This window comes from the organism of the source record quoted next, unplaced genomic scaffold (genome assembly GCF_019419815.1).
Source record: "Pyrus x bretschneideri cultivar Hongxiangsu unplaced genomic scaffold, Pyrus_bretschneideri_v1 Contig32, whole genome shotgun sequence".
NCBI classification, from domain to species: Eukaryota; Viridiplantae; Streptophyta; class Magnoliopsida; order Rosales; family Rosaceae; genus Pyrus; species Pyrus x bretschneideri.
In genome coordinates, this window is record NW_025999635.1 from 2,151,533 (window position 1) to 2,179,451 (window position 27,919).

The 27,919-nt window shown below is 37.1% G+C and overlaps 4 protein-coding genes across 4 annotated transcripts; 1 reads left to right on the forward strand and 3 right to left on the reverse strand.

The window, feature by feature from the left end:
- Nucleotides 1–603: 603 nt before the first annotated feature.
- LOC103935705 (ribulose bisphosphate carboxylase/oxygenase activase, chloroplastic) lies at nt 604–3,658 on the reverse strand. The gene is given in 8 exon segments (XM_009345517.3): nt 604–856; nt 859–899; nt 1,033–1,314; nt 1,414–1,886; nt 2,281–2,366; nt 2,463–2,568; nt 2,695–3,011; nt 3,363–3,658. Coding segments are annotated over 8 exon segments (1,617 nt in total). The 5' UTR covers nt 3,600–3,658; the 3' UTR covers nt 604–781.
- Nucleotides 3,659–8,024: 4,366 nt separating this feature from the next.
- Nucleotides 8,025–8,775, forward strand: LOC103937331 (LOB domain-containing protein 33-like). The gene is made up of 2 exons (XM_009347274.1): nt 8,025–8,303; nt 8,398–8,775. The coding sequence occupies exons 1-2, from the start codon at nt 8,025–8,027 to the stop codon at nt 8,773–8,775; spliced, it is 657 nt and encodes a 218-aa protein (XP_009345549.1).
- Nucleotides 8,776–16,853: 8,078 nt separating this feature from the next.
- LOC103935719 (AT-hook motif nuclear-localized protein 15-like) lies at nt 16,854–19,409 on the reverse strand. The gene has a single exon (XM_048590455.1). It carries the CDS (start codon nt 18,100–18,102, stop codon nt 17,134–17,136), a length of 969 nt encoding a protein of 322 aa, XP_048446412.1. The 5' UTR covers nt 18,103–19,409; the 3' UTR covers nt 16,854–17,133.
- Nucleotides 19,410–21,759: 2,350 nt separating this feature from the next.
- Nucleotides 21,760–27,665, reverse strand: LOC103935729 (ARF guanine-nucleotide exchange factor GNOM). The gene is made up of 3 exons (XM_048590380.1): nt 27,489–27,665; nt 26,055–26,899; nt 21,760–25,908 (listed from the first exon to the last, which is right to left on the reverse strand). Exons 2-3 carry the CDS (start codon nt 26,787–26,789, stop codon nt 22,231–22,233), a joined length of 4,413 nt encoding a protein of 1,470 aa, XP_048446337.1. The 5' UTR covers nt 26,790–26,899; nt 27,489–27,665; the 3' UTR covers nt 21,760–22,230.
- Between the last annotated feature and the right edge of the window lie 254 nt (nt 27,666–27,919).

Sequence of the window (27,919 nt, forward strand, 5' to 3'; positions counted from 1 at the left end):
ATTTTAGTTGGAGGATTAAAATTTTCAAAATCACTCTCCAACCGTCAAAAAGAGCTTATTTTTTCTTTATGAAAGCATCTTAGGGTTTTTACCAGAACAAAACGCATGTTAAAAGTTACATAATGGTTAGAGTTTAGTTATTGATTGTGAGTTTATTAATAAATCTTGTTTTTTTTTTGTTAATTTTATCTTGTACTTGATGGTAATTATGCAATAGGATAATAAAAATATTTCACATTTAAAGTTTAAGTTGGATATAGAAATAGGTTAAATAGGTTCAAATAAAATTTCTCATTTTTAAATTGAGAGAAAATTCCTTTGCGATAGTTTGGACTGGAATTAGATTTCCCTTCTGATAAAAAAAGGAAATATAATTCCCCAATTTCGATCTTTCCGAAAATTAAACCTTGCTTGTATCAATCATATGGTCTTACATGCTAAGTTTTTAAATATAAATGTACGATGGTGTGAAATAGTTAAATGTATATTTTCGCATTTGGGTTCACATTAACAAAAGGAAGAGACTTCCATGGGAGAAACGACGGAGATAAACTCAGATAAGCAGCACAACATGACTAACTGAACTACCTAAAACAACTGACGGGAAGAAAGAAGAAGAGCGCCTACTAAGATTGCGTAGTGTACATTACAATACAAGATTACATGACACCAATCCGACATAGGAAGACAAAATTTTTTTTTTTACTTTTACCCTTAACATCCTTACAAAGTGCTTCTCTCCTTCCACCCTCCCCTCAATTATAACCTAAAAGAAAACGACTTAAAATGTGTACAAGCAACTTCCATCATCACTTTTAGCCATTGGATCAAAGTTTTCTGCTGTTGGATCACTGAAAAACCTTCAGGAACTGGAACATTCACTTGCTGCGCTGCTTGGCCTACACAAGGACAATTACAAAACCGTTAATACATATATTTTTTCGTGGGCCCTAATACATTTTGTAAATTTACCAAATCAAGTTAATGGATCCAAACCTCCCACAGGAGCTCTCTAAATATCAAGGATCTAACCGTAGAAAGTTCCTGTATTCATAGCATCTGAGTTAGCATCACCAAGAGCAGCCTCGCTCAAGTACTTATCAGCCAATTGAACTCTCTTCACATTCTCTTGCTCTTGGACAAGCATGCTTCCGTACTCGAGGAGCTTTTCGATGGTCATCTTCGGCTGCTCGAAAGTTGGGGGTCCTTCCTTTGAGTTCACAAGCTTCTTCCCAATGCTATCCACGCCAACACCCGTAATCCACTTCCTCACTTCATCATCATAAACCCTAGCCCTCAAGGCACCAAAGAAATCTGCAAAATTATGACATCGTGTCAGAATGACTATCTAATTACCTAACATGTCAGGATGTCAGACTATTTAATTAAGGTACACGAAAACATTTAGCATACCAATAGATTGGCCTGGGAAGGTGTCAACAAGCTTGACAATGTCTTCCTTAGCAACATTGTCGCTCCTGAAGATCCCAATGCAGACTCCAATACGATCTTCGCGGGTGGGAGCCCAGTAGAATTTCTCCATACGGCCGTCACGGATGAGAGGAGCGTACAATGTTGAGAAATCGTTACCGGTGACAATGATTGGGACACGGGGGTTCTCCTCCTTGTTGTACATACCTGGAAGCTGGACGTTTGTCGGGTTATCAGCAATGTTCATGAGGGTGGCATTCACCATTTGGTTGTTGACAGTGTATTGGGTGGTTCCACCAAGCCGACCAGCTCCTGCATCAAGATCGTTGATGAAGAGTGCACACATTTTACCCTTCCTGATAATGTCGGCTGCTTCACGGTACCTTTGCCTGATCAGCTTCGCGGGTTCTCCTGCGTTTCCACTTTCCAATTCTCCGGCACTCATCATGATAGGGCTGAAAAAATATCATCAAAAAGCTAGGTTGAGCAAGAAGCGCGCTTATTATCTGACCAAAGTGACCATAAACTGCCAAACTGGCAACTATTTTTCAGTTCTAAGTTTTCAAAGAAATTATATTTGAAAACCAAAATCAAACTAAAATATGAAAACTCACAAAAGTAGTATTCAATTACCAAAAAAACATTTCAGTTCTAAAAAAGTTACTAAAGAAAATAAAGGAGTTTTCTGTTCAAATAAAAAAAAAAAAGTTGAAACATGCAAAATCTGAAAACTGAAAAAAGAAATAGCTAACCTTTAGTTACTTAGCTTTTCAATGTGTGACATTCAAGTCTTAATACATGAACAATTTAAATTGAGTGACATAAAGCACGTGTGACAAATGAACTGACCTGATTCCCATCTTGGCAAAGACAAGCTCACACTGGAAAGACTTGCCCTGACCTTTGCCTCCCCAAATACCCAAGATGAGAGGAACCTGCAAACAAAGTTAAGTGATGATTTAAGTTAAATTCCTGCAATTAATATAATTATGGAAGAAACTCATAGTTAAATCTTTGATAGTGATATCTACCTTGATGTTAGGAAGGGTCATGAAGTTCTTGGTGATGTGAACAACAAGCTTGTCCATAAAAGCGGGAGCAATATAATAACCGTCCATGTTGTTGTCAAAGTTGTACCTATTCAAGAACCATCTCGTTACCATCTTGTTAACTGTAATAATCCGAAACTTAGAAACAATTATATTGGTCGTGGATTTGGAACCGTGAAATATTCATAAGAATATATATGATCTCTGAACTTACTGGCGAAGCCCCGTGCTGATGTATTCATAAGAGCTCATGATGGCAAAGTGAGTTCCTGTTCCTTGAGGTGCCTGGAAGAGGGAGTCCACCATACCCTTTCCTCTTGTGATGTCTTGTTGGTCGTCGGAGGTGTCGAAGGCAAGGCCTTTCCATTTGTCCTTGTCGGTCTGCTTATCTTCGTCCACACTCGCGACAATCCTGAGGCTTCCAGAGGAAACCTTGGAGTTGGTGAACCTTGAGTTCACTTTCTTCAAGCTGCTTCCCAAAAAGGTTGAGATTGGAACTAAAGCACTGCTGCTAGAGCCATTCAGGTTCAGCTTCATTAAAAGTGCAACGATTAGTTTTCCTTTAGTTTTGTAGTGATTACCTTCCAAAACTCACAAATTGTTTCCCAAACTCACATAGGTATGATAACTTCTGTTTCCCAAAACTATGAATATGAACTATTTATTAGGTTGATTCTTGGTTGTATATGTAGTTTGGATAAATAATTTAAGTATTTATCTAGAAGACTTGAAAACATAAGTGTGACAAAACATTACCCTAAGTAGGTAACGAATATATAATTAATGACAATTACTACTGTTTAGCTTCTCAGCACCTGATGATTGTGCATACAACACACACAAAAAAGTTAAGGCATAAAAAGGGTGGGAAAGGCGTAATACCGGTGCTCTGTTGACAGATCCAATGGTAGAGACAGCAGTGGCCATGATCTCTCGCGGATCGGACGGTTGTGTTCTAGTGTGAGTGACAGAGGGGGGGCACTCCTGGTTGCCTGCAAGCACAGTATGCTGTTGTGTTTTGAGCGGAAAAGAAATGAGAACTGGTTTGCCTTTATAGTGTTGCCGAGTGTACAGAATTTGACATCGTTTGGATTTGCTTGTTGAATGGTTTGAGACCATAGAATGAAGATTGCATTGATGCCACGTGTCAAACAAAGAGTGCTTGGAAACTCAGTCATTTGACTCGTTTCTTGGTGCTTGAGGACCTGAGGTTAGTTTTTAAGCTCTCTTCTTCTCCACCAAAAATTAGGCAATTTTTTTTGTGACAAAAAATAAAAATCAGACAATTTATTGGCCACAGAATTGAGAATGGAAGAAACTGGAAAAACCCATGTCTATTATTGTGGGGTTTTATTTTGTTGTTTTCTTGAATGAAGATGCATGAAGAGATAAGGTGAACCATGAATAAAATGTTTGTGACTAGCAACAATTTTCATTTCCTTATAAATAAATTGGATTTGTGGAAGAATTTTAACAAAAATGTATATATTATGCCAGGGCACAAAAATCAGTAAATCAAAATGTTTAGAGAATCCAAGGGCAAGATAAGATTACATTGGGCTGGTTATTTTGTTCCCTTGAGCCACAGTCTTGGCCTCAGAAATGTACACTGATTGTAACCTCTTAGAGTCCTGGCCCGGCCCATATCTTAAGCCTATCAACCATTCCACTTGTTAACCCGACATAATACAATTTGATTGTGAAAGTAAAACTTATCAAACTAGTATAAGTAATGGATTGCTTTGGTACTGGAAGTTAGAGAAGCTTCCTCTTTATTCGTTACTTCTTCAGTTCAAAGCTTCTCCTCTTCTTAGTGTATATTACTGTAGAATAGCATTTGTAACAAAACAAAATTACAAGGTACTCTTCAAACTAGTTAGTAATTTAATATGGTGCTAATCACTCATTTAAACTCGTTTCACAATATTTTTTACAATTTGAACTGACAAGTTTTACGCTATCAATGAAAGATCATCCTGCAAAATTTCATTAAAATTGAAGATGAGTTATTTAACTGGACTTGATAAATAAATAAACAATACAATTTACAATGATAATTAATAGGGGAAACTTGATATAAGTCCAATTTTTTGAGCCAATTGTAGGAATAGTCCAGTTTATTAAAATAAGTCCAATTTGTTATATTTAATTATTTAATTATCAATAGTTATCTGTTCGATGATAAGATTTATTATAAAAATCAAATTTCTTCCCAATTATCTCTTTGCTTATTTCTTTTTATTTATCTTTTTGTTATTTCTCGTTCTTCCTCCTACTTTAAACCCCATTTATAGATTTTATTTTTAATTTTTATAATCAACCTATATCACAGGTTAATTATATTTATCTACCTATATGACAAATTCTTTTTTTATAATCAACCTGTCACAGATTAATGTGTCTTACTTGTAGGTATGTTATGTTTATTCTACATTTTAATTAGGTTTCATATCTCACGTATAGGTATTATATACATTCATATATTTGTTACTTGAGTTAGGGTAGAATGTTTTGTAGATAAATTTATGTTAGTATATTAGTTTTTTTGTTATAAGATATTAAATATATTCTTTTGGAGTTGGAAAATGCATAATATTAGAAGATTTTAATTGATTTTTAATATTTTTAGAAAATATAAAATGAGTATAAAAGAAATAAAAACAAATAATTAGATAACTGGACTCACTCCTAAAAACACTCTACATTTTTGGACCTGGATCTAAAAGCCCCTAATTAATAACTAGGTCCCCTTTCTATCATCCAGACCCCCCCCCCCCTCTCTCTCTCTCTCTCTCTCTCTCTCTCTCTAGACAAACGCATCTGTTTGATAACTGAATTTGCATTTGTTTCCCTAAAAAACAATAATAATTAAAAGATCAAATGATTTCCAATTTCAGTAAGAATAATATGAATGAGCACTAAAAAATGAACGGATCATAAGTTCAATTTGTAGAGGAGACCTAATCGAACAGTTAGCACCATATTAAGTTGTTAATTAGTTAACGCTTAGGCATGCTTTTATATACAACCTTTAACTCTTTATAACACGACACACCACTAAATTGCACAAGTAAAACTCTTCAATCATATGAAGACATATATAGACTATTTCACCCATGAACACAACATGAGAAACCCTATGTTCCATTCTAATCCTGTAAATTAATTGGGAATATAAAAGAGACAACCTTTGTGTGTCAGTCATAATACTAATATAAGTATAGATTGGTCCTTTTAAAAGGAAAAAAAGATAAAAGACTCCTCATTTGTAGAAACTTCTAATTACATTCAAACTCTTATTCTGAATTTATTTATTTATATCTTTTTAAAAAGAATAAGCACGTGTCGATATATAATTGGTTAATATCAAAAGCAAGCATCGAGCTCCTCCCGTTGGATAACTGGCCACCTAATTATTAAGATGGTATGTCATACGAAACGGAAACGTTGTTAAAAACATTTCTTAATATTAGGTTCATGTCTCCCTGAAACCATTTGCTGTTGAATATGTAGGGCAAGAAAGAAAAGCCAGCAAATTAATATATAGAAAGACTGGAGCAAAGACCTGGGGTAATCAAAGCGCTCCCCGATCTACCCAAATTTTGATTTTTTTTTTTTTTCCGTAGTTTAGATTAATTTGGTGTAGAATATTGTTTTATATAAAAATTAAAATTAAAACATAAAAAAAAGCGAAAATCACACCTCTTAATCCTGATGACTCACAAAACCACATACTTCAACTCCCATGATTCTTTTTTATTTTTTTTTGGTTAACAACTCCCATGATTCTTTTAACTAAATCTTCTTCCTTATGATTAAAAACTCTTAAACTCTCTCAAGATTCAGCAGTGTGATGTGTAGCATTTAAATGAGAAACTGTATTCAATTACTTCAGTTGATGACAGCTCAAAATTTTATCAAGAACACAAGTGAAAAGGATTCACATGCAGCAACCCTGTTGGTATTGGTAACAAACAAGTACAAACAGAGCACCAAAAAATGCGAACGAAGCTAACAAACCCTAGCTACTAGCATTGCAGCTGGGTAAAACTGTAAAGGACGCCATGATAGGGAAGGACACTTTCATCGTTAAACTCGAAACTCGAAAACGGAAAGCTACCGCCCCCACCATCCCCCTCATACATTCCTTTCGCATGCATCAATTAATTCTCACTCGATTCCAAAAGGAATTTTCACATTTGTGATATGTGAAATGACAGAAAGCAGAAAAGTTTATGCGTTTTGCTGAAAATAGCATTTTGTCGCCTCCAACTCACTCTCTTATTTGCCCGAATATTTCTGCTTTTATAACCTAGAGCCCGAAGAAGAAATTTAAGCACTTATTACAACTCATTGTCAAACAGGAGATAGCTAGGGTTTGTGGGGGGATTGGCAGCTTGCTATTTTTGAAGCTTTTTTGGTGTTCCAGAGACAAGAACAGTCGTCTTAGCAGCGACCCGGCCGGATTAAGTGGCCAACAGCCAACCTGATAATGTAGGATTAAAATATAAACATGGGGACCTAATTAAGACGTGCATTATGGATTTAAAACAAGGTTAATAATGGAGCATAACGACAAGTAGAGACGCCATGAGTCACAGGTTCTACATCCAATCTCTAAGCTAGGAAAATAGGGTGAATTAATAAGAATGTGAACTCTAATCTCATTAGTTAAGGAAGAATGACACAGCAGAATCCACCAACCCCATCGTTTGATTTTGGCTCAAGGTATATTATAATTTGCAACACAGTGTTTTCCATGAATTCCTCATGCACTGGCTTATCGACTCGTCGAATGGTTGCCCTAGTAAGTGGAATAGAGGAGAATTCCATGGCCATCTAGTATACTAATGAACTTTTAGTAGAGTAAAATATAGTTTAATTACATTAATGAAGCTTATAGCAAAGTAGTTCAATTTGATATTGGCAACCCTCAAATTTTGACTAATAAGGTGTTTTTTTTCCATTTACAATTCGATATGAATTAAACTCAAATACAAGAGAATAGATCTACTGAACCAACCGTCATAATCCACAATTGCTACATAAACAAGATTGATTAAGGTACATCTATAGAACCCATAAGTTTATTTTGCGCAAGATATACTTTCCATATATGAGAAAGAAATGTATGGCTATTGTACTTGTCTCTACTAGATAGTCAAGAATAATGTACTAATTAGAGCTATGCTCTCTCATTTTTTGAGCCTAACTTATGATGATAATGATTAGGTCTTCCATCAAATATTGGACTCATTCGTGAAGATTATTTAATTAAGAACAAGGACCCTTAATAATTTAGAGGCATTAATTAATCAGGGAATGCTTACCCAATTTGAGATTGATGATGTACCCCATAAAGGAGACCCAAAAGAACAATAGCTTTCACTAAAATGAGGATGTCCTCTGTACAAAAAGAATACTTCAAACCCTTTCGAGTGATGGCTATAAAGACTAAATCTAAACTTTGGATATGCACCAGTCAATTTCTGGTACCACCTGAAAAAACCCTTGTCACAGGTTTGGTACTAAAAGCTTAGGACTATGGCAGGATTAGGCTCTTCATGTGGAGCATGCAAATTCCTACGGCGAAAATGCACAAGCGAATGCATTTTCGCTCCTTACTTCTGCTACGACCAAGCTGCAGACCACTTTGCAGCAGTACACAAAGTGTTTGGTGCAAGCAATGTGTCCAAGCTGCTACTACACTTACCGGTGCAGAATCGAAGTGATGCTGCCATCACCATGTCGTATGAAGCGCTAGCTCGAATGCGTGATCCTGTGTATGGATGTGTCTCGCAAATCTATGCACTCCAACAACAGGTTTCCATGCTGCTAACCTACTCCAAACTTCTCACTTACACATGTCAATACATAAATTTGTGTAGGCCATTTACCCATCAGTCCTTCCTCGCAGGTCGCGTACTTACAAGAGGAGATCGAAACTCTTGGGAGCCAAATGATTGATTTTGCAACTTTCCATCCAGGTAATAGCAACACATTCGTTGACCAGTTGCAAGTATTTTCACAACATGATGCTGTTGACACACAACATATCCAGAATCAATTACCAGAATCACCAATATTTCCACAAATAGGAAGTGCAGCTGCCAACCAAGGTTTTAACGGTGAGATGGATATAGAGATGCCTCCTTTACAGGAATGGGAAGAGGTGAGCTTATTTGGGGATCACTCTACACCAGATCCTTTAAAAAGATTTCTTGAAAGCATGGAGCAAGACAACTTGGGAAACAATCCATGGCCAAATGAGACTGCTACATGGGATTTATACTAATTAGCTTTCAGAAAATTGCGGGAGCTGGTCCAATATTAGCATAGGTCAACCAGGAGAAAAACTTTGAGTGTAATCGGAAATTTATTCCTTTGTCTCTATCTCTCACAATCACGTGAGTGTGAGACAGAGGCAAGGGGATAAATCATTGGTTTCACGCTACAATGCACATCTAGAAAAAGGCAAATTTTCTACTAGTTTGGTTCTTCTCCTTTGGTTTTTGTTAATCTATTCAGGTTCTAAGTTATAGTTGTTAAATTTTCGTAGTGTGCATATGTAAAATTATCCTTCTATTAATTGTATCGGTGAAGCATCCTGCTCTTTATGGTATCTAATCCTATTTTTATCCTTTCCAATATCATATTCAACATGAAACCTTCATTATATTTTAAAATATCTACGCCAGACTCTTGTATTGATCAGTTGAGAGTGAGTATGATTAAGGCTGTGTTTAACAATATTTAAACTCCTTATGTCTTATGGGAGTGTTGAAAGTGAATTCAACGAACTAAATAAAGCACTTTTTATAGTGTTTGACTAAAATAGATAAAAGTGCTTTATGAAATTAGATGTTCTGAGGTTTTTGAGGAAGTACCAGTGCTTCTAGAAAACGCAGCTGCAAGTGAATATGCAGAAAGCTCTTGAATTTTTTTGAAATTTTTTTGTTTTTCATTTCTAGCAAAAGCGTTATTGTCTGAATAAGAAAATAAACATAAAATTTAGACAAAAATAATAAGGAATTCCTAAGCACTTTTGCAAGAGAATTACTGATAATTTTTATCTCATACTTTTTTTTAAATTGTATTGTCATTCCAAAATTTTCATGTGCATTTCAAATTTTTTATATTTAAAAATAAGGATTAATCTTAATTTACTACTCTAAAGTTTCTAGATTTTCAACATTTGATACATCAAGTTTTTTTATTCCAGAGTAGTACCTAAGGTCGTAATTTTGGAACAACTTCATATCTCTGTTAAGGTTGTTATTAAATTAGCTGTTATCTTGTGACGTGATACTCATGTGGGCAATAACCGGAAGCTATCTGTCAATATGGTTCTACATGGATATTTAAAATTTTTAAAACTTCAAAAAAAAAAAAAATATATCAAAATCAAAATTTTTTTCTCTTCCCTTCTCTTCGACTCCATTCTCCTCCATTCCCAACCCACCTCTCCCTCACTTCCCCAACCCCTTCCTCCTATAGTCCTCCTTCACGAACAGGTCCTCTATGTAACCCAGCCCCTTCCTCCTACACCACGGTGGCGCAGTACCATTTTCCCCAACCGCAACCACTGCTGCTGCCGCACCTCTGATCAGCCCCTCGTCATCTTCGGCCACACGTTCTCCGAAACCCAAAACTTCTGGGGCCTCATCGCCTCTCTGTTTTCGTCGTCTTCCTCACATCTATCAGATCCGTCCTCATCTCCGCTCTTGCCGTCGGTGGCGTAGTTGTCTTTGTGCACGGCACCTTTAAGGTTCCTGAGGACCTCTTCCTCGACGAGCAAGAGCCTTCCGCCTCCACTGGCTTCCTTTCCTTCCTCAACAATGTCGCACCCCATGTCGCTGTCGGCACATCCCCAGCCGTCGTTGCCGCTCGCGGTTGAACCTATCTACCTCCCCCACATCGTAATTAGATCGCGCACAAGGCGAAGATGGTATAATAAATTTGAAGTTTTTGTCATATAAATATACGTAGGGTGGATTTTCTTGGCGAATTTGTATGGATCTGTTGTACCTTCTTCGTTCTGATTTAGATAGAAAAATTCATGGTTCTTGGTAGATCTATAATTCAAACTTCTGTCCCTTCATTTCTTCATTAAGTCATGTAGCATATTGGGGTTGAGCCCAGGGGTACGTCGTTGAAGAAATCTGGGGCTGGGGTAGGTGGCAGAGGCGGTGGAGGTGCGGCGGCGACCATAGTTGCGGTTGGGAAAATGGTATTGGCGCCACTGTGGTTTAGGAGGAAAGGGGTGGGGAAGTGAGGTGGGTCGGGAATGGAGGAGAGTAGTCGAAGAGGGAGGGGAGTGAAAATTTTATTTTTTTAATTTTTTAATATTCACGTTGATCCATATTGACACGTGACGTTCAATTATTGTTCATGTGGATGCCATATCAGAAGTTAACTGCTAATTTAATAACAAACTTAATAGAGGTATGAAATTGTCCCAAAATTATGACTTTAAGTATAGGATGAAAAAAACTTGATGTATCAAATATTCAAAATCAATAAACTTTAAAATAATAAACTAAGATTAATTCTAAAAAAATAAAAAAACTATACCATATGAGGAGTCCACAATAATATTTTAGAGTACTAATTTTTTTTACAAATAATATAATAATTAATAATTTATATTAAATTCATTTAAACTCCAAAAACAAGAGTACTTCAACATGAAACACGACTCACCCTCTGCATCAAAGCAATTCACTATTCAGTAGTACTTGCCCACCTTTTAAACGTGTTAAGAATTACATCTAATATAAAAGTTAGAAGATGCTTTAATTTATGATAATTTCTTTTTTAGTACCATCTCGTCACAATAAAACAAGGAAGTATTATTGGCATTTCAAAATTTTCATTTTATACTCCTTATAGGTGTATTTTTCTTTCTTAACATAAAATATCTAGAATGTAAAATGAAATTTTTAGAATGCTAATAACAATTCATTAAAACAAAATTCTTTAGGTTAACAAAGAAACACTCCTTTTTGGGATAGTAAATTTGAAGGAGAAGAGACATCGCTTTAGGTTATTGTTTGTTTATTCTTTTTCTATGGGAGGATAGGGTTTGCCCATTTAATAGTTAATGATCTTTTATTTGGAATAGTACTCCGTGGTATTTTAATTGAATAATGCTTGCGTTGTCAAAGAACTTATTTGTTCTTCCACCTCTATTAATATATCGTTATCGTACGAAAACATAATTTGAATCATTTATTTTTTTATCGTCGTTTAAAATTTATATATAAAAAAAAATATTTAATTTGTAAATTATTTAACTATTCATCTATGTCAAATCAATCAATAATTTTGATAACAAGTAGCATCCTCATAATGAATGCAAATGAATGGCTAGATGATCTTCAAATTAAATGATTTTTTCCATGTATGATTTTTAAATGATGATAAAGAAAATGAACGGTTCGGTTATGATGTTTCTACTGTGAAGATGCATTATTCTTAGGTGGGAGGACAAATAGATTTTCTCATAGAAGGAACACAAACATTATCCATTTTAGTTCTCCCCGATTCAAAATTGCAGTTCATCAATGAGTAAATAACGAATTTTGTATACAAAATTCCCCATTCGCCTCAACGAGTAACAAGAATAGGTGCGCTAAACTATTAGTAAGGGTGGAAACTATAGCATCGATTTTCCCATCAACTACTTTCACCAATGGTGATGTTTTAATGTGGTAGATAGTAACACTTACTGTTATGGTTTAATAGTATTCTTCTTTACTTGTAAATGAAAAACATTTTAATTTCGAATTTTCGTAAATGATGAGTTTGAAATCAAATTATTTCGCCACACCTTAGTAAATATATCATTGTAGATAAAATTTGTGATAAATAGTAAATAAGTGCAATAATCGGCTTTGTTTACATCCTTCCAAGTTACTTGTGTAGAATATCCTACATTGGCTAGAGAAAAGAAAAAGAGAAGAGTTTAAATATCACAATTTTACTCTAATTAATACCGAGGTATTTTGTGATTAAACCCTACATCTGATGGATTGTGTGGGTAATAATTATCAAGTTGAGGACAATATCGATGTTAATGCAAGTAGATATTTAACCCGTCTATCTGATAATTTGACAACCAAAATCTCTTGTAGTACTCATGATTGTATTGGGTAGCACTTAGGTTGGATAGGACAATTTTAATAACCACACAATATTAATATTTTGCATAACACATTTTACCAAAAAAAAAATATATATATATATATATATTGCATAACACAGGATTAAAAAGCTAGATTAATTGAACAATATCATTTTAATTTGCGTTTTCATATCCTAGGTCCGGTCTTCGAGTGCTAGGTCTTTGGTCGGAGTCCCAAGGGCCTAGTTAGGAAGTTTTGGGGTTCGAAACTTGAGTTCAAAACTGTAAGATTGAGCTTTGAGTACTAAACATAAGATTACATTGAAGATTATCCGATACTACTACTTATCCCCACCAAATGGTTTACAGCTTACCTAGAACGAGTGAAACATTATCGTAATATCTTGTACCGACGTCAACATCATGACAGTGATATACCTGTTTCATGAAAATCTTTCGTCAAAAGAACCAATTTAATGATGTGTGACCTAGTATTTGTACTATGGCCAAGTCTACTTCATAATGCGACTGAGAGGGAGAAAGTTAGACTAAACAAGATGATTTCATACTTAGAACATTATTGTTCTTGTCTCACCCGAACTAGGTCCAACTTACTCCGGAAAAAAATAAGGATCATTGCTTGGTTACTCAAAGATGAGTAAGAATTTCTACTCAAAATTTTTGGTGTTGGAATCACAAAGGTTTGTGTTTATGATCAAAACCGTTCAAATTATAAATTACTCTGTAAAGATCATCTCTGCAAAAAATAAATCAAAACTAAAGTTGTTTAATTAATTTATTGTAGTAAATACACAAACAATTCGTAATGCTTTTGTTAATTTTATTCATATGTTTTTATACGATTTGATGACTAAAGGACTTCATTTTAATTAATTTTTTACAAAAACAATTTTTATATAATGATTTATAATATAAATCATTCTGATCACAAATATAAAGTTTTATAAATCCACGACAAATAATTTTAAAAAGAAACTCTTACGCAAACTTATTGGGCAGGCCGAAATTAGGTCCAACCAAGCCCACTTCTGTCAACTTCTCAAAGCTAGTGGGGACCTGACCACCAGGCCCACACTTTTTCGGGACATCCAACCAAGTGCACTTTGTGTTGAGGTGGGCAAGAATCTATGCCAACTCTCTTCTGTTGCGGATTTTGTGAATTTTATTTACGAGAATTAGATTGCTTGAGTTTGATTCGTATAATATTTTTATTGTAATAGTATGAGCTTGATTTATGTAAAACTGTTCTTGTAATGATATGAGTTTAATGATTGTACAAAAATATTGTCGTAATAATGCGACGAGAAATACTAAAAAGACTTTTAAAAAGAGGACTCTGACTCTCTATGGATTATTTGATACCCTATATTTTTTGCACAATGTTTTATAATGTTAGCATAAAAATTAACGATAAATTATGTGATGATAGATGGTTCATCAAAAGTCTCACTTTTGATAGAATCCCTTTAGCATTTCCCTAGTGCAAATTTGATTTGTACAAACATTGTCATTGTAATAGAGATTTTGATGATTGTAGCCCATTTTTCGTAGGGATCAAAATCAGGACGATGCATCTCACTCAACTCAAAATTGAATTCAAATTTCTCGCTCCAATGTGCAAGTTTCATCCATTTTCAAGAATCAAACTCAAAATTCTCATATTGTGATAGCCCTCAAATACTTAAAAGGTTGGCTATGCCCAAAACATAAAGTGAAAAATGTAATGCTAACATTAAGTGGCGGATTGGCTTATAGATTACTTTTCTTTTCAACCTACTGCGTCCTGAATCCAAATTCTCTCCATTTCCCTAATTGCAAGCACCCTTTTCATTGAAACCATCATTTTAAGTGTTGCACCATTATGACACATCGTCTATCTTATAGGTTACTCTTAAAGGTTATAGAAAAATTAACCAAATCTAAATGACTTAACCATTTTTAAGAAAAAGGTATGATATTCATTGATATACGTATATCATTGAGGATAGGGTCATACAATGAGAAAATTAGAAAGAGAATGTCCAAATAGAAGTTTGCTAAGATCATCTCCAATGAAGAGAGCTAAACGTTTAAAAATAAAAAAAAATAACCTGATTTATCCAAAAACTCATCTCTAACCAATAACTAAGCTATAACTCTATGGAGCCAACTAGACTTTATTTAGCCAAATGTAACCCCCTATTAGCCCTTTGTTTTTATCAGCTCCTCAATTGCAATAATTGATTCAAATTCAACGATTAGATTTAAAAACATTTAACGGTAGTTTAACTAGATTAACCAATAAATTTAAGGTATAAATGTAAAATTAATAAATTATTGAGAAGGCTATATTTAATCCTTTCGGTTGAAGTTCGGTTGAAGATGGTATGCGAGTATAGCCCGATACTGTTTATTTAAAAATATTTTTTAACAAAACTATAGTTCTGGACGAGTCTATATTTAGCCCTTCCGGGTTGAAAATAGCCTAACATCCTTTGCTGTATATCCTGAGTCCTCACACCGACTCATTCATCTGTCATGTTATAATAGAGCACACCATTTATTTCCAGCAACTGAATTCTGTTCAATTCAGTTCATGCTGATATAAAAAATAAAAAAGGAAAAACATCATGACACCTGTGCATTTTCTCCAAACAGTACAAATGCAGCACAAGTCAATTGAACACATGGAGTTAGTAACTGCTCCTTATCCTGTCCCTATTTTTCAATTTGAGTTACCAACTTGGAGAAGAAGACTGTTCTTGTTTAACCACCCTTGTTTAGCCAAAAAAGGAAAACACCTCAAAATTTTGAGAACTAGGTCAATGCCCCCGGAATGCACATAGAATGCCATGAGCGTATCTTGTGAGAAAGTTAAAATGCATAGCAATCTTGTGAGAAAGTTAAAATGCATAGCAATGTATGATTAATCGAAGATACCGTTACAATTTTATGTCAAATTTTCTAAAGACTATTATAAATGACAAATGTAAGAAAAAATTTCATCTTTTTTATGCCATCACCTACATAAATATATTACAAATTAGAACAATTAAAAAAAAAATTAAAATCCTAACAACTTCTAACAAATGGTAGTCTGCTTTGGAATTAAACGTAGTTTATATACGGAGAGGAATTTAATTCCAAATTTAGGTCAAGTTTGTTACAACACCTTCAATTATCTCTTCCACATTCGATGACCTAAAACAGTCAAGTCTTCCTGCAACACCTTCAATTTTTTCTTTCACACTTGCTTAAAGAAACAAGTGTCAGGAAAAAGGAGTGCCAAAAAAAGGTCTAGTTCCAAACCAAACTCCATCTAAAATTCACCCAAAAATTTTCACATCCATTTGCACAATGATCCAAAGTTTCTTGTTACTTAAACAACAATACTTGACCGATACCGCAGAAATATTGAAAGTAAAGCACATGCAATCAAAACTGCAGGATTCTCTTAAAAAAAAAGGCGTGCAAGTAATTTGCAATCGGTATAGGCAAGTTCGCTCTAAGCTCCATTTCCTCTCTCGTAAATTAATTAGAATACCGCTCCAATAAAAGAAACAAGCAAGTAATTTGGATCAACGGAATCTGTGAACTAGTATCTCCATGATCCTGAAGTGTCTCTAAACAACTTAATTAAAGCTATGACACTATGTAATAATTCGTGTATAATTAAAGCTATGACACTATGTAATAATTCGTGTATGAGCATATCCTTTTGTATAAACAAGATATACTCTCATGAATAAAAGAAGAATCAATTATGTAAACAGTTCTCTAAGACCAAATGGAAAGTCTCTGCACTCTGTCAAATTGGTCGACCGACCCATCAAATCATGCAACCCTAAACCCTAAAGTCCTGGCAAGCACAAAACCATCCATACCAACTTGCTCTCAAGCTATCTACTATCCAGATGGACCTCAATTGACATTCTTGTCGGAGCATGCACATAACTGGAAACTCAACTTTCAATTAATTATGCATGAAACCAACTGTTTTTGGCATACATTATTGAATTTAACGGTTGCATACGCACTAAGAATTCAAGGGAATTTATCGAGTGAACATTCGAGTAAACCGGAGACACTAAAGCAATGTACAGAAAATTCTTGTAAAGCTTACCAATAAGGAAGAATTTTCACAAACATTTTGCAATGGAAATTTCAAGAGCTCCAAAACCCCTCCATTTCTTGACTATTTTCTTCTTCATTGCCTACACAATGATCAATATATTCTCCACAGAAGATTAAGCGAAAGACGAACAAAATACATTCATACGATCCACCGGTTTTGAAACATAGCTACTGAGAAAGAAAAAATAAAACCTAATAACAAAACTAAAGAGATTTCAGATTTCACAAGCAAAAGATATAAACAAAATAGTCCTCCTCCTACCTTTGCTTGCTGTGCCTACAAAAGCTGTCAAACATATTTTTTTCACAAAACCAAAAAAAGAACCAAGTCAGTGATCAGACCAAGCATCTTTCTTTCTCCTTCCTTCTCTCGATCTCTCAATCTTTGTTGTCTCAGTAAGATGGAGGAGGGGGTCTTGGAGGGGGAGGACCCCAGAATATATCTTGAGGGATCTGACCACCATTCGCAAGTAAATTTGAAGGCAAATTGTAAACAGCCATTGCACTAGTATGCTCACCCAAACCTTGGGAACTTGAATTTGCTCCTGTCCCTGCCGAATTCACACCTGATTGCTGCTGCTGCTGCTGTTGTTGCTCCAACTGCATTCCTCCTTCTCCACCTTGTTCCTCCTCAAGCGGCAGCCTCTCATATGTCGCGTTTGTGAAGGTAGCTGCTATAACCATCACTGGACCGGAAGCCACCAATGCTCCCATCACGGTGCCTCCCACCACCTGCCCTTGGCCGCCTGCCAAGTACACGGTCAGCCCTGTCGCCCCAGGTGGGGATGGGGAGGGCAGGAATGCCCCTGACATCGATAGTATCTCGAACCTTCCGTGCAATGTGATCAATCCAGTTGGTGCTGCTGGTTGTCGGAGAGTGACATTGGCGACAATGCCAGTTCCGCTGAGAACCGAAACCCCTCTATGCCGCCTTTGGGCAAAGGTGGCAATGCTGTCCACAATGTCGCTGCCGCTACTGATTTCCAACACATGGCTTCGGAGAGCGTTGGGGCTCTCTTTGGTGATGACTATGGGGGGTTTAGGCTTGTTCTTCGACCCGGGCGGCCGGCCACGCGGCCTCCGGTTGCTGCTTCCAGGCTCGAGGCTGTCATGGCTGCCGCTACCGGTGTTGGGGCCCTGATCGTCGCCTTCCTGATCATTGTTGTCCCGGTCGTCTTCGCGGTGTTTCTTGTTCTGCTTGTGAGGGCTGCTGCTGCTGTTGGTGGGAGTGGTCGTGTTGTTTTGGTCGTCCAGCTGTTCCTCAGTGTTCCTGAGGTGGAGAGACGGCGGAGTCGAGGAGATTGAGTCCACATGACCTCCTCCTCCCATGGAAACATTTCCAGCCCACCATCGATTCGCCATGGCCTTCTTCTAATTAAATCTTGTAAAATATGCAATAAAAAAAACCAGAACCGAAAATCCAAATCCAAGCTCTTGTTTTTACACTCTTTCTGTTTTTGGGTGGACAACGACAACCACCTAGCAAGCTAATTAAGGAAGGTAGAGATAAAATCTTTATCTTCTCCTTAATATTGCACCTCTCTCCCTCTTCTTCTTCTTTGTTTGTTTGCACTTGCAGGAACAGATTCAAAGATCTCTCTCCAATAAATAAATTACAAAACAATCTCCAAATCCACAGATAGAATCCAAAAAACCTTATCCCTTATTAGAAAACCCACCTAAACCCAATCTCCCTTTTTTTATTTGAAAACCCTAATAGCTAAAAACCCAGAAATATTAGATCCAACAAACCGCATTTAAAACCCAACAACCCTAACCCCACTTCTTCAAAAACCAAATCTAAACTCAAAAATCTTCAAACCCCACCTCTTAAATACCCAAAGATTCACATATTTGAGCTCAAAACAGTAACATATATATATATATATACGCGTATGTATATTATTGGGTACCCACAAAGTGCATGCCTTGTGTACTTCTCTGATAAGCCTTTTGAGTTTGCAGCAGCTTCTAGTTTTCTTCTTTCTTCCTTGGAGCTTGGTTTGCTTTGCTTTCTCTCAAGTCTCAATCAATGGGAAATCTTGGGTTGGTTAGTACGAGCAAACGAACCTAAGATTTTGTATTTTTGGTAGGTGGCTTCTTTTCCTCTGTACTTTCAGCTCTCTCTCTCTCCCTCCCTCCCTCCCTCCCTCTACTGCAAGGCTGCGGGGAGCGTACGTTAAGGGTCCCAACACTCCCTGGCGTACTATAACAATTCGTGCATCGAATATCTCTTTAATAAACCTGTTAAACAAAAAAAAATATAATCCGAGAGGAAAATGAAAAAGGCGGTTTTGCAGAGATGCCAGGTTTTTTCTTGTCCCTCTGGCTTTTGACTCTACAAGTTCCGAGCTTCCAAGTTGAGTGAGCTTTTGCTCCTCTACAGCCAACACCAACTAGACTCTCCAACCACAACCAACCACCAGGAAGAAAAAAGCATCTTTGTTGTCTAGGAGGGGGGGATTTGATTTGACGGGAGGAGGGCAGAGGCGGTGGAAAGGTGTAAGGGGAAGTGTGCAAGCAAGCTTAAGAAATGGAGTTTATCTCTCCTTGTAGGGTTTTTACAGAGAGAGAGAAAGAGAGCAGGGTTGTGGGTGCGCACTGCACATGGAGTAGTGGGAACACGTCACGGTCTGCCAGTCCCGACAAGGTATCGAGAACCAATGTCTGAACGCATCACCGCCAAAAACCGCGCCCAATGACCCATACGAGTCATAGGACCTGTTGGTCATTTAACAGTATGGTATGTGGTTGAATATAACGATATAATTTATGTTACAAGTTGATGAGAATTAAAACATTCGAAAGTTGTCTATGTGTACTTGTCACGTATTGAAAGAAAAATAATGTTGCTCCGCAATAACGCATCAATATATCATTAATATTAAATGGTCGGACTAATTAACCGTTAAATCATTTTGTAAAATTATCTTAGCTAAATTTTAGACGAATTTGGATTCTCTTCAAATTTTTTTTTTGTGAGGATCTTAGAAATTCTTAAATTGTGTTCGTTCATCGTATATCATGTAATTAGTTTTCGTTAAGTATTATTTGTATTCAATTTTAAATAAAAAAATTATTTATTAAATTACGCTATATATAATAAATAAATATAATTTACGAATTTTGGAAATCTCACAAAAAAAATTCAGAGAGAATCCTGTTGGATTTTAGACGCTGTGCTGCAGTTTTGCGTGTACGATGTTTATCTCTGTAACAAAAGAGTGTAATTTTGTTTAGGGTTTGTACAATTAATGTTGAGATCTTGATTTATGTTTGCTTTTGCTAATGTTAACCATGGCAAGCAACTGCGGACGGTCTTTGGCCTCTGCAGTGTCACAAGTTTTTACCATCTTTTTTTTTTTAGAAACATCAAGTTTTTACCATCTTTTAGCATACCCTTTTACCCTCTATCTGGCCTACTAAAGCATTTTCACTCATACCAACGTCACGTGATAAGATTCTCTTCCTTCTCTTTCCTTCTCTTTTCTTTCATATTTTATCTTTTGTCTTTGTATTTATAAAAAAAATCAATACAAAATGTTAAAATGATTTAATCGTAAATATTCAAATAAAAGAAAAAAAAAATTAGAAGGAAAGATAATCCTCATCTTTCAAAATAACCCATCTTTTAGTATCATGAATTTTTTATTTGCTCGTGAGATTTCGAAATTGCACCGGTTAGAATTCTTTTTCTTGTCTATTTGGTTGTCTAATTCTCTCGTTACGGTGACGAGTGTGAAATGTTTGACTTGTTTATAAACTACATTTGCACCATTATGATCAAACTTTGCATTTAATTGTCGTTTAGGGATACGAAATATCAATTGGAGAAAAACTAATGTTTCGTGACGACTTTAATCAACGTAGTGTAAAGGTAACTTCTATGTCAACTCAAAGTTGAAATCTGAAATTGTTATATTATCACATTATCAATTTAACAGATAGTAACAAAATCAAGTTAATATAAAGCATAAATTGTTACGATTTTAATATCCCACAAAACCTACTTATTATTCCATACAATACAAAAGGTCATTTTCCCAAACCCTTAAATTCCCAACAATTTGATCTACTATTAAGCTTATAAAAAGGCAATCAAACTTTCAAGCCTTGTCTGGATGGAGTCGCTGCGTCAGCTAATTAAGTGGATGGAGAAGGGTGAGAAAATGCAGCTGCCGAACAAGCTCAGTTATCCATGGTTGTTTATACTCCTCCCTCGTACGAAAAAAGCTAGTTTTAAAACGATATTACGAGCATCTCCGATAAAATCTTTAACATTATGTTTGGAAGAAGTTTAAGATTATTAAGGAATTTTAAAATGATAGGATTTTATTTTATAAAATTTGTGAATTTTCTTGCTTAGTTAACCTAAAAGAACAATGAAATTAATTACGGAATTTGTTATTTTTAAGCTCTCAATCATATAAATTGAAAAATGACACTTATTTACATATAATTTAAACTTGAGAATTTGAGGTCCCAAATTCCAAGTTTTTTATTTTTCCACACGAAAATTCTAAATTCCTATGTTTATGAATTTAAACAAAAAAATTGATGCACGTCAATTTACAAATTTTGACTATTATCCAAATTCTAAGTTTATTTTCCTCGTCCAAACATAATGTAAATATCTCTTCTAATACAAATTTGTTGACCTATACGACAGTTTGAAGACCAGAATTTACTACTTCACAATTTTACGTTCCAAAATACTCTACAAATTTCAATATTTTAGAGGCCAACTTGGGAGAAAAAACAAAATCGGGGCTAAAAACGGAACAACCCTTCGTGTTTGGAAGGCAAATGTGCAATTAGTCCTTCAAAAAATAAAAATCGAAAAAATATGGGCAAGGTGAAATCACCAATAGAAATCAGATAAGAATTTTGCCTACGAAAACAGATCCTCTGGTAAACATCATCGTCTCTCAGAAAGCCATTACAAAATCCCGACGATGTCACGAACTTGCAGTTCATCAAACTGAACATATCAATGTCAAACACAAGCACAAAGAACGGTACCACGAACGAGTAAAAGTACTAGTTAAACTAGCAATCAAGTTCTGTACATTGTTCAACAAATCAAACAAAAATATTTCACCTTTCTCTTTGGCAAGAAATGAATCCTTCCCTTCCGGATTTTCTCGACGCAACAAAAAATTAGGGTGTGGGGAGTTAAAACAAGGGCATAAGTACCCTACTACAAAACACGACATATATGATATCTTTAGACAACAAAGTTATAGATGGATTTCAAGAAAGTTGAAGATGATTACGAAGATAAAGTTCGATCTGCTTGGGTTTCCCGACCACCAGATATAGCAGTTCCCACTGTGCTAAATCCCGCATCTTGCAGCTATACAGCCAAAATTAAGAGGTCGCCTGCCAGAACAAGACCACCTCCCTCTGTACTACTCAATGGTCGCAACCACGTGTGCTTACTAATATGCCTTAAAAAACCAGATCCGGCTGCAAAGACTATCCAACATTTTAGCCTCCACTGCTGGAACCTTCAGCAGCAGCTGTTTCAGTTGGAATTGAAGTGCCCGTCACATCAGAAACTCGCACTGATTCACCCTGCTTAGTCTCTGACTGCTCTAAAATTGGATCACGGGAAATTTCAGACTGCAAAGATGGAGCAATTTTATTTACATGTAGCCACGTCAACTCCCACAAGCTATTATCTCCTCCGTCACTTTTCTCCACAAGAACTCCCCTTAAAAACATTACAAGTAAAGTGTTCTTAAGTAGCTCCGGCACTTGGTCCCGTAGCTTATCACATTTTCTCCCTCCAACTTTCACCTTCATATATTTTTCCATTCGATTGAGAACACCCAGCCATAGTTTGCTGAAGGTTGTTAGCTGTGATAGCTCGGGTAGTAGCTCCAGAAAAACTTTGGACAGGAGCTTCAAGGCTAGGATAAGCGTGCCTTCCATGTTGCGGTATTCCTTTGGGGAGTGTCCCTGTGCAATTTCAAGCAAGTCATCAAGCATTGTGAAGATCACCATGTCAAAGCACTGTAACCAGAGACCATGTGGAAGAGGAATCCCATCCACTCCAGTCAAGCACCTCCGTAAGATGGACAAAGCATGATTCCTAACCTCTTCTCTCTGGTCCAAACAAACTTCTCTCAAACCCTGAACAAGCCGTAACCACATTTGCCCAATATCCTGAGACATTTTCAGAGTTTCTTCCTCATTCATAGATTGCTTAGAGTCACAGGCCCACCTTGCTAAACAATCAACAGAACCCGCCATAAGATCCAGTGCGCACACAGATCGCTCCACCTCTCCAACACGAGACTCAGCAAACTGCCTTGATGCATCAACACAGAGAACATAATTGGCAGGCAACAAGTGAGTTCCTTCAGACATAATGAAGAACAGTGCATCAAATCCAGCCTCTGAAGCTTCTGGGTGCCGAGCAGTAATGGAGAGTAGTGATGTAACTATTCGCCACCCCAATGGTGATCTTATGTGAGAGGCATTTGCTTTCACAAGGCGACCAACTTCCTGCGTAATTTGCTCACAGTATGCGTCAGCAACCCGAGCATCAAGCTTCAAAACAAGGTGCAATGATCGCAAGAGTTCATCAGCAAGGTCCTCTTTATAGGGAAGCAGCCGCTGGCAAATCCGAATAAGTCCAAAAACAGCCTTCTCTACCAGGGCACAAGGCATCACAGTAGACTGAACAATGTTCGATATGTGCTCATACACAATCTGCCAAAGAAGCATAATCCTATCCCTATTATTTAGGGTAACAGCTATCAGCAACTCCAAACAAAAAACTGCAGTATCTTCATCCTCGGGTGAGCTGCTCCCTTTCTGGGGTCGTCCTCCAGCCCAGATCAGTGCCTGTGCAAGCTGTAACAGGGATTCAGCCTGCAGAAACTTGCTCTCTGAAAATATGCCATCAATGTGGCACTTTTGAATTGTCTGAAGGGTGCGCTGATGAGCAGCAAGTTCTTCTTCAGTAGGCTGTGCTCTCGGCTCCTCTGTGTCAAGAGATAAGAGCTGACTAAACCGGCCAATAAATCCGGAGGATTTCCTAGGAGTACTCACAGGGGGCATAGGGACAGATGATAGAGAATTGGTTATGGGCTTGCCATGACCTGTGTCAGCAGAAGACTCTGAATCACCAGCTGCTTCACTGGCCACAAATGCCGACAGAAGACCAAGTTTGTGTAATCTTAAGATACAGTCGAGAACATTTCTCCAGCCTGTGCGAATGTAATCACCATATGTATTGGCAAACGTGAAAACTGTCACAGTTGACATTCTAGCTTTTGGGTCATCACCAAAGGCTATAACAGGTTCCTCATAAGATGATGGGTTTAAAAGGGTTGTAAACTTACAAAGAGACACAACCAGATCGTCGAGCACATCTTCAAGATGGTAGCACGCTGCAATCTTTGCAACACATAAAAATCCATCAATGCATGTTTGGTAAATCTCTTCATGTTCTGCATGATCAAATACCACAGAAATGGCAGCAATTGTGGGGCCTGACATTATAGCAAACATGTCCTGGTCAAGGTAGGCTCTGGTATCTGATACAATGAATGGAGCACTCTTCTTCGATTTGTGTATTAAATCAATCCAACGGCTTGGGTTCATTTCAGGATAACCAGCACCTTGTTCTGGAGTTGTGCGGATCTCATCCTTACATATTGAATGGTAAAGCTCTGAAAGGAATTCTCGAGGTAAATCATCACCTCCATTGATGTGTCTATTATTCCGAATGAAATCCTCCTCTGTCATCTTCTTCTTCACCTGAACATTGTGCTGGTCTGTGTTGAGCATTATGATTGAATATGATAACAGGAGAGCAGCATCCTTGTTAGCAAGAATTTGTGGTGATTGCTCATAATATCTCTCTGAGAATGCTTCAAGCACCCTTTGTATCTTTTGTGATTCTCCAGGCAATCGAAACGTCTCCAGAAACAGTCGCAGTGCAGTATCCAAATGCATGTCTTGAAAATCAAAGGTACCGGCAAATTTATTAAGAACCTGAATGCAAAACTCATCATGGTTTCCCAGGAAATCCCCAACAAGATTCTTGTCCAACCCAGCAGTGTACCTGAAAAAACAGGCCACACTTTCAGGATCAAGTTTGTCAGGCAAGAGATGGGTTCCTTGGAGGAACTCCAGCCCTTTCTTCGGGTCATGGTTAAAATGATCGGCTCCAATCATCAGCCTTCTCTTTATGTGCTTCCTTCGGCGAACAAATGGAACCCAATGATTCGGATCACTATAGTTGTCACATTTCATCAGCCAGAATGGAGTATACTCATCAAGATTCGTGGGGGGAGCCTGAACAGCACTAACTGAGCCATTCCCTGCCCTCTCTGCCATTCCCTGAATAATAGCAATAAGACCATCCAAAGCAAGAATGTGAATTGAAGACAAAGGCAAACTAACAGGGAATGCACTCTTTGACAACAGATTAGCAAGCTCTTCAAAGACATTATTGCATATTATGTCGCAATCTAAGTTTGCGTACATCTCCACCATGAAAGTTTTCTGCCGGCAGAAGTCCACAACAGCCTCCATGGCAACCTCCTGCTGCTGATAAGAAGCCCCATACCTGCTTTGCACAAGCCTCAATATCACACACGAAAAGAAAGCCTCAAGCTGTAGCTTAAGTTCAGTGCGGAGATGGTGATACAGATTGAGGACAATGCTGCATACCATTGAAAGAATAAGTGGACTTGTTGACAGGCCAAACTGCATCAGATTTTGAAACAATTCATCCTGAACCAAACTTAACAACTTGGGGTGGTGCCGAATGGAGGACCCACCTAACTCTATAGCACAATTAACCAAACCCAATGCAAAAAGGGGCACATCTTCATCAAAAGCTATGGTATTAGACCTGGGACCCATTCCTATATGCTCAACCACATTTAACAAAGAGCACAGGAAGGTAAATATTTCCACCATGCAGGGAACCCCAAATGGTTCAGCCATGAGTTGCACATCATATTGACCAGCCTCCTTCCCGCTAGAAGCACCAGTTGTCTTTTCGTCCATCCCAGATTCTACAAGACCTGAGGAAGCGTTCAAAGCAGGATTTGTAGATAATAGCTGATTATCAAACTCAGAAATCATGTTGCCATTCTCCAATTGTCTACTTCCAGAAACATGCTCATTATTTTTCCCTGCAATCTGCACAACACCATAAATTTGTGAATAAGAATAGTATTTAAGCCTGGACATCTGCAAGTTCAACTTATTGTTTCACTCTCAAGAATTAACAGACCACCTCTATGCTAAGACCCAATAATACTTGTCAATTTTGATATTAGTAGTACCTCTCCATTGATGGTATTACTTCCATTTGGCAATGCACGTTCAGCAGGGTGAACATCTGGAAGATGTGAGAAAATACATCTAACAAGTTCATGCATTGTGTGGCGAGCTATACGCTGCAACAACTCACCTTTTGTTCCCGCTTGATGGACAATACGGAAACATGTGTTCACTATAGTGCAAACATGCTGATTGGTCAGTATAATAGATGCTTTACTCTTCATGCAAGCTAGAAGAACCTGCAGTATCTTCATCAATACCACTTCTTCTGATGCAGGATCAGTCACCTCAAATCGGCAGCCAGTGATTGCATCAACTAATAAGTGCATGGCATCTTCAACATTTAAGGAATTTTGATCAATTACATCAAGTGTTAAGATATTGTAAACAGAAGACAACGACACACCAGTAATTGGTGCACCAGTTTCATCCGATCTAATCACATCCAGAAATGGCTGGAGATAATCAGAAGGATTGACGGAATGCATATGGTGCTTCCACGAAAAGATTTGCTTGCGCAGTGCCTTCAAAGACTGGATTAGAGGGTGTTCCAGCTGATCATCACCAGACATATAGCGTCCTCCCCATCTCACATTCCTCCTCATAACCGCTAATACAGTGCCTATTTCTGAATTAACGATGCATGCTAAAGTAGCATGATTAGAATATGTTGCATCACATTCCCCAGGTTCTTCCCCAATTGCCTGGATTCCACTTTGCAGCTTCAGACGCCCCATCTTTCAACAGAACCCAAGTTCTTTCGCTATTTACCAACTTCAACGCACAGAAGCAAACAAGTCTAAAGGTATCGCATACCTTCACGGTCTACAGAGCTACTAAAGCATACCTAGAAGAAATTCAACAAATCAAATAAGCTGAAGTGAACAAGAAATCAAGAAGCCACATTTAAAACTCCCCCAATCATATCATATCAGACAAAGAAACTGGCCATAAGCTCACAACTATTAGCCGCAAATTCGAACAACCACGACCGCCCCCACTACCCACACTCATTGCCAGTCTACCCAATTCCACACCCATAACTTGGAATACAGTATATTTATTTGCATCTAACACAAAATTTAAAAGAAATGACAAGAAAAGTATGATTCTTGCATAATCTCGACCAACAATTGAAAACCAATTACAACAATAACAACAAAAATTAAGATTCAATGGAATCCTACAATGAAAAAATGAAGCTTCGCACAGCCTTGAATTATTCGAGAATTTCGATTCTAAAAACCCAAGATTTGATTCTGATTAGAAAGCTTTAAACTAAATTAAATGCTAATCAGCTCACAAAGAAACGGGAGATAAAGAGTGGGGGAAGAGAAGGTGGAGATTCGTATTGATCTTGTCATTGGCGCGGAGCTTCCAATGTCGAATCCACAGATTTGGGTGAGAAAAAAGGGGAATTTGATTTGGGTACTTACCCGATAGTTCTCCTCCTTTCCAGGTCGACCGCGATCTCATGCCGGAAGCCTCTGAAATCCGGTTTCGCGGCGGTTGCCGGCCCTAATTGTCAACTCCTGGTTCGACCCGTTCACCAACCACTTTTGGTACCAGATCGGCTGTTGAACTGTAAACAAATACGTTCCGTTCTTTTTTGGGGGGCATAAAAACGAGATCTTCCAGTATACCGTCACTCTTCAAATGTGGACCGTCTGATTTCTTTCATTTTTCTTGATTCCCATCAAAATAGTATTTTCGTTTAAATCAAAAAATAAAAAATGAAAAAAATATTGCTCTACAAACTCAAAAGGTGACTAAAAAATAGAGGTGGCATCAATGACTCAAAGCGTTTTTTGGAATGTTTTTAAAATGACTGAAAGTGCTTTTAGTGAAAATATTTTCAACATCAATT

What these genes read in the sequence shown, in the direction of transcription:
- LOC103935719 (XM_048590455.1), bottom strand. Translation starts at nt 18,102, where the DNA reads ATGGCGAATCGATGGTGGGCTGGAAATGTTTCCATGGGAGGAGGAGGT.
- LOC103937331 (XM_009347274.1), top strand. Translation starts at nt 8,025, where the DNA reads ATGGCAGGATTAGGCTCTTCATGTGGAGCATGCAAATTCCTACGGCGA. An exon ending in TCTATGCACTCCAACAACAG is followed by an intron (nt 8,304 to 8,397) that starts GTTTCCATGCTG and finishes CCTTCCTCGCAG; the next exon opens with GTCGCGTACTTACAAGAGGA.
- LOC103935729 (XM_048590380.1), bottom strand. Translation starts at nt 26,789, where the DNA reads ATGGGGCGTCTGAAGCTGCAAAGTGGAATCCAGGCAATTGGGGAAGAA. An exon ending in GTAATACCATCAATGGAGAG is followed by an intron (nt 25,909 to 26,054) that starts GTACTACTAATA and finishes GGTGTTGTGCAG; the next exon opens with ATTGCAGGGAAAAATAATGA.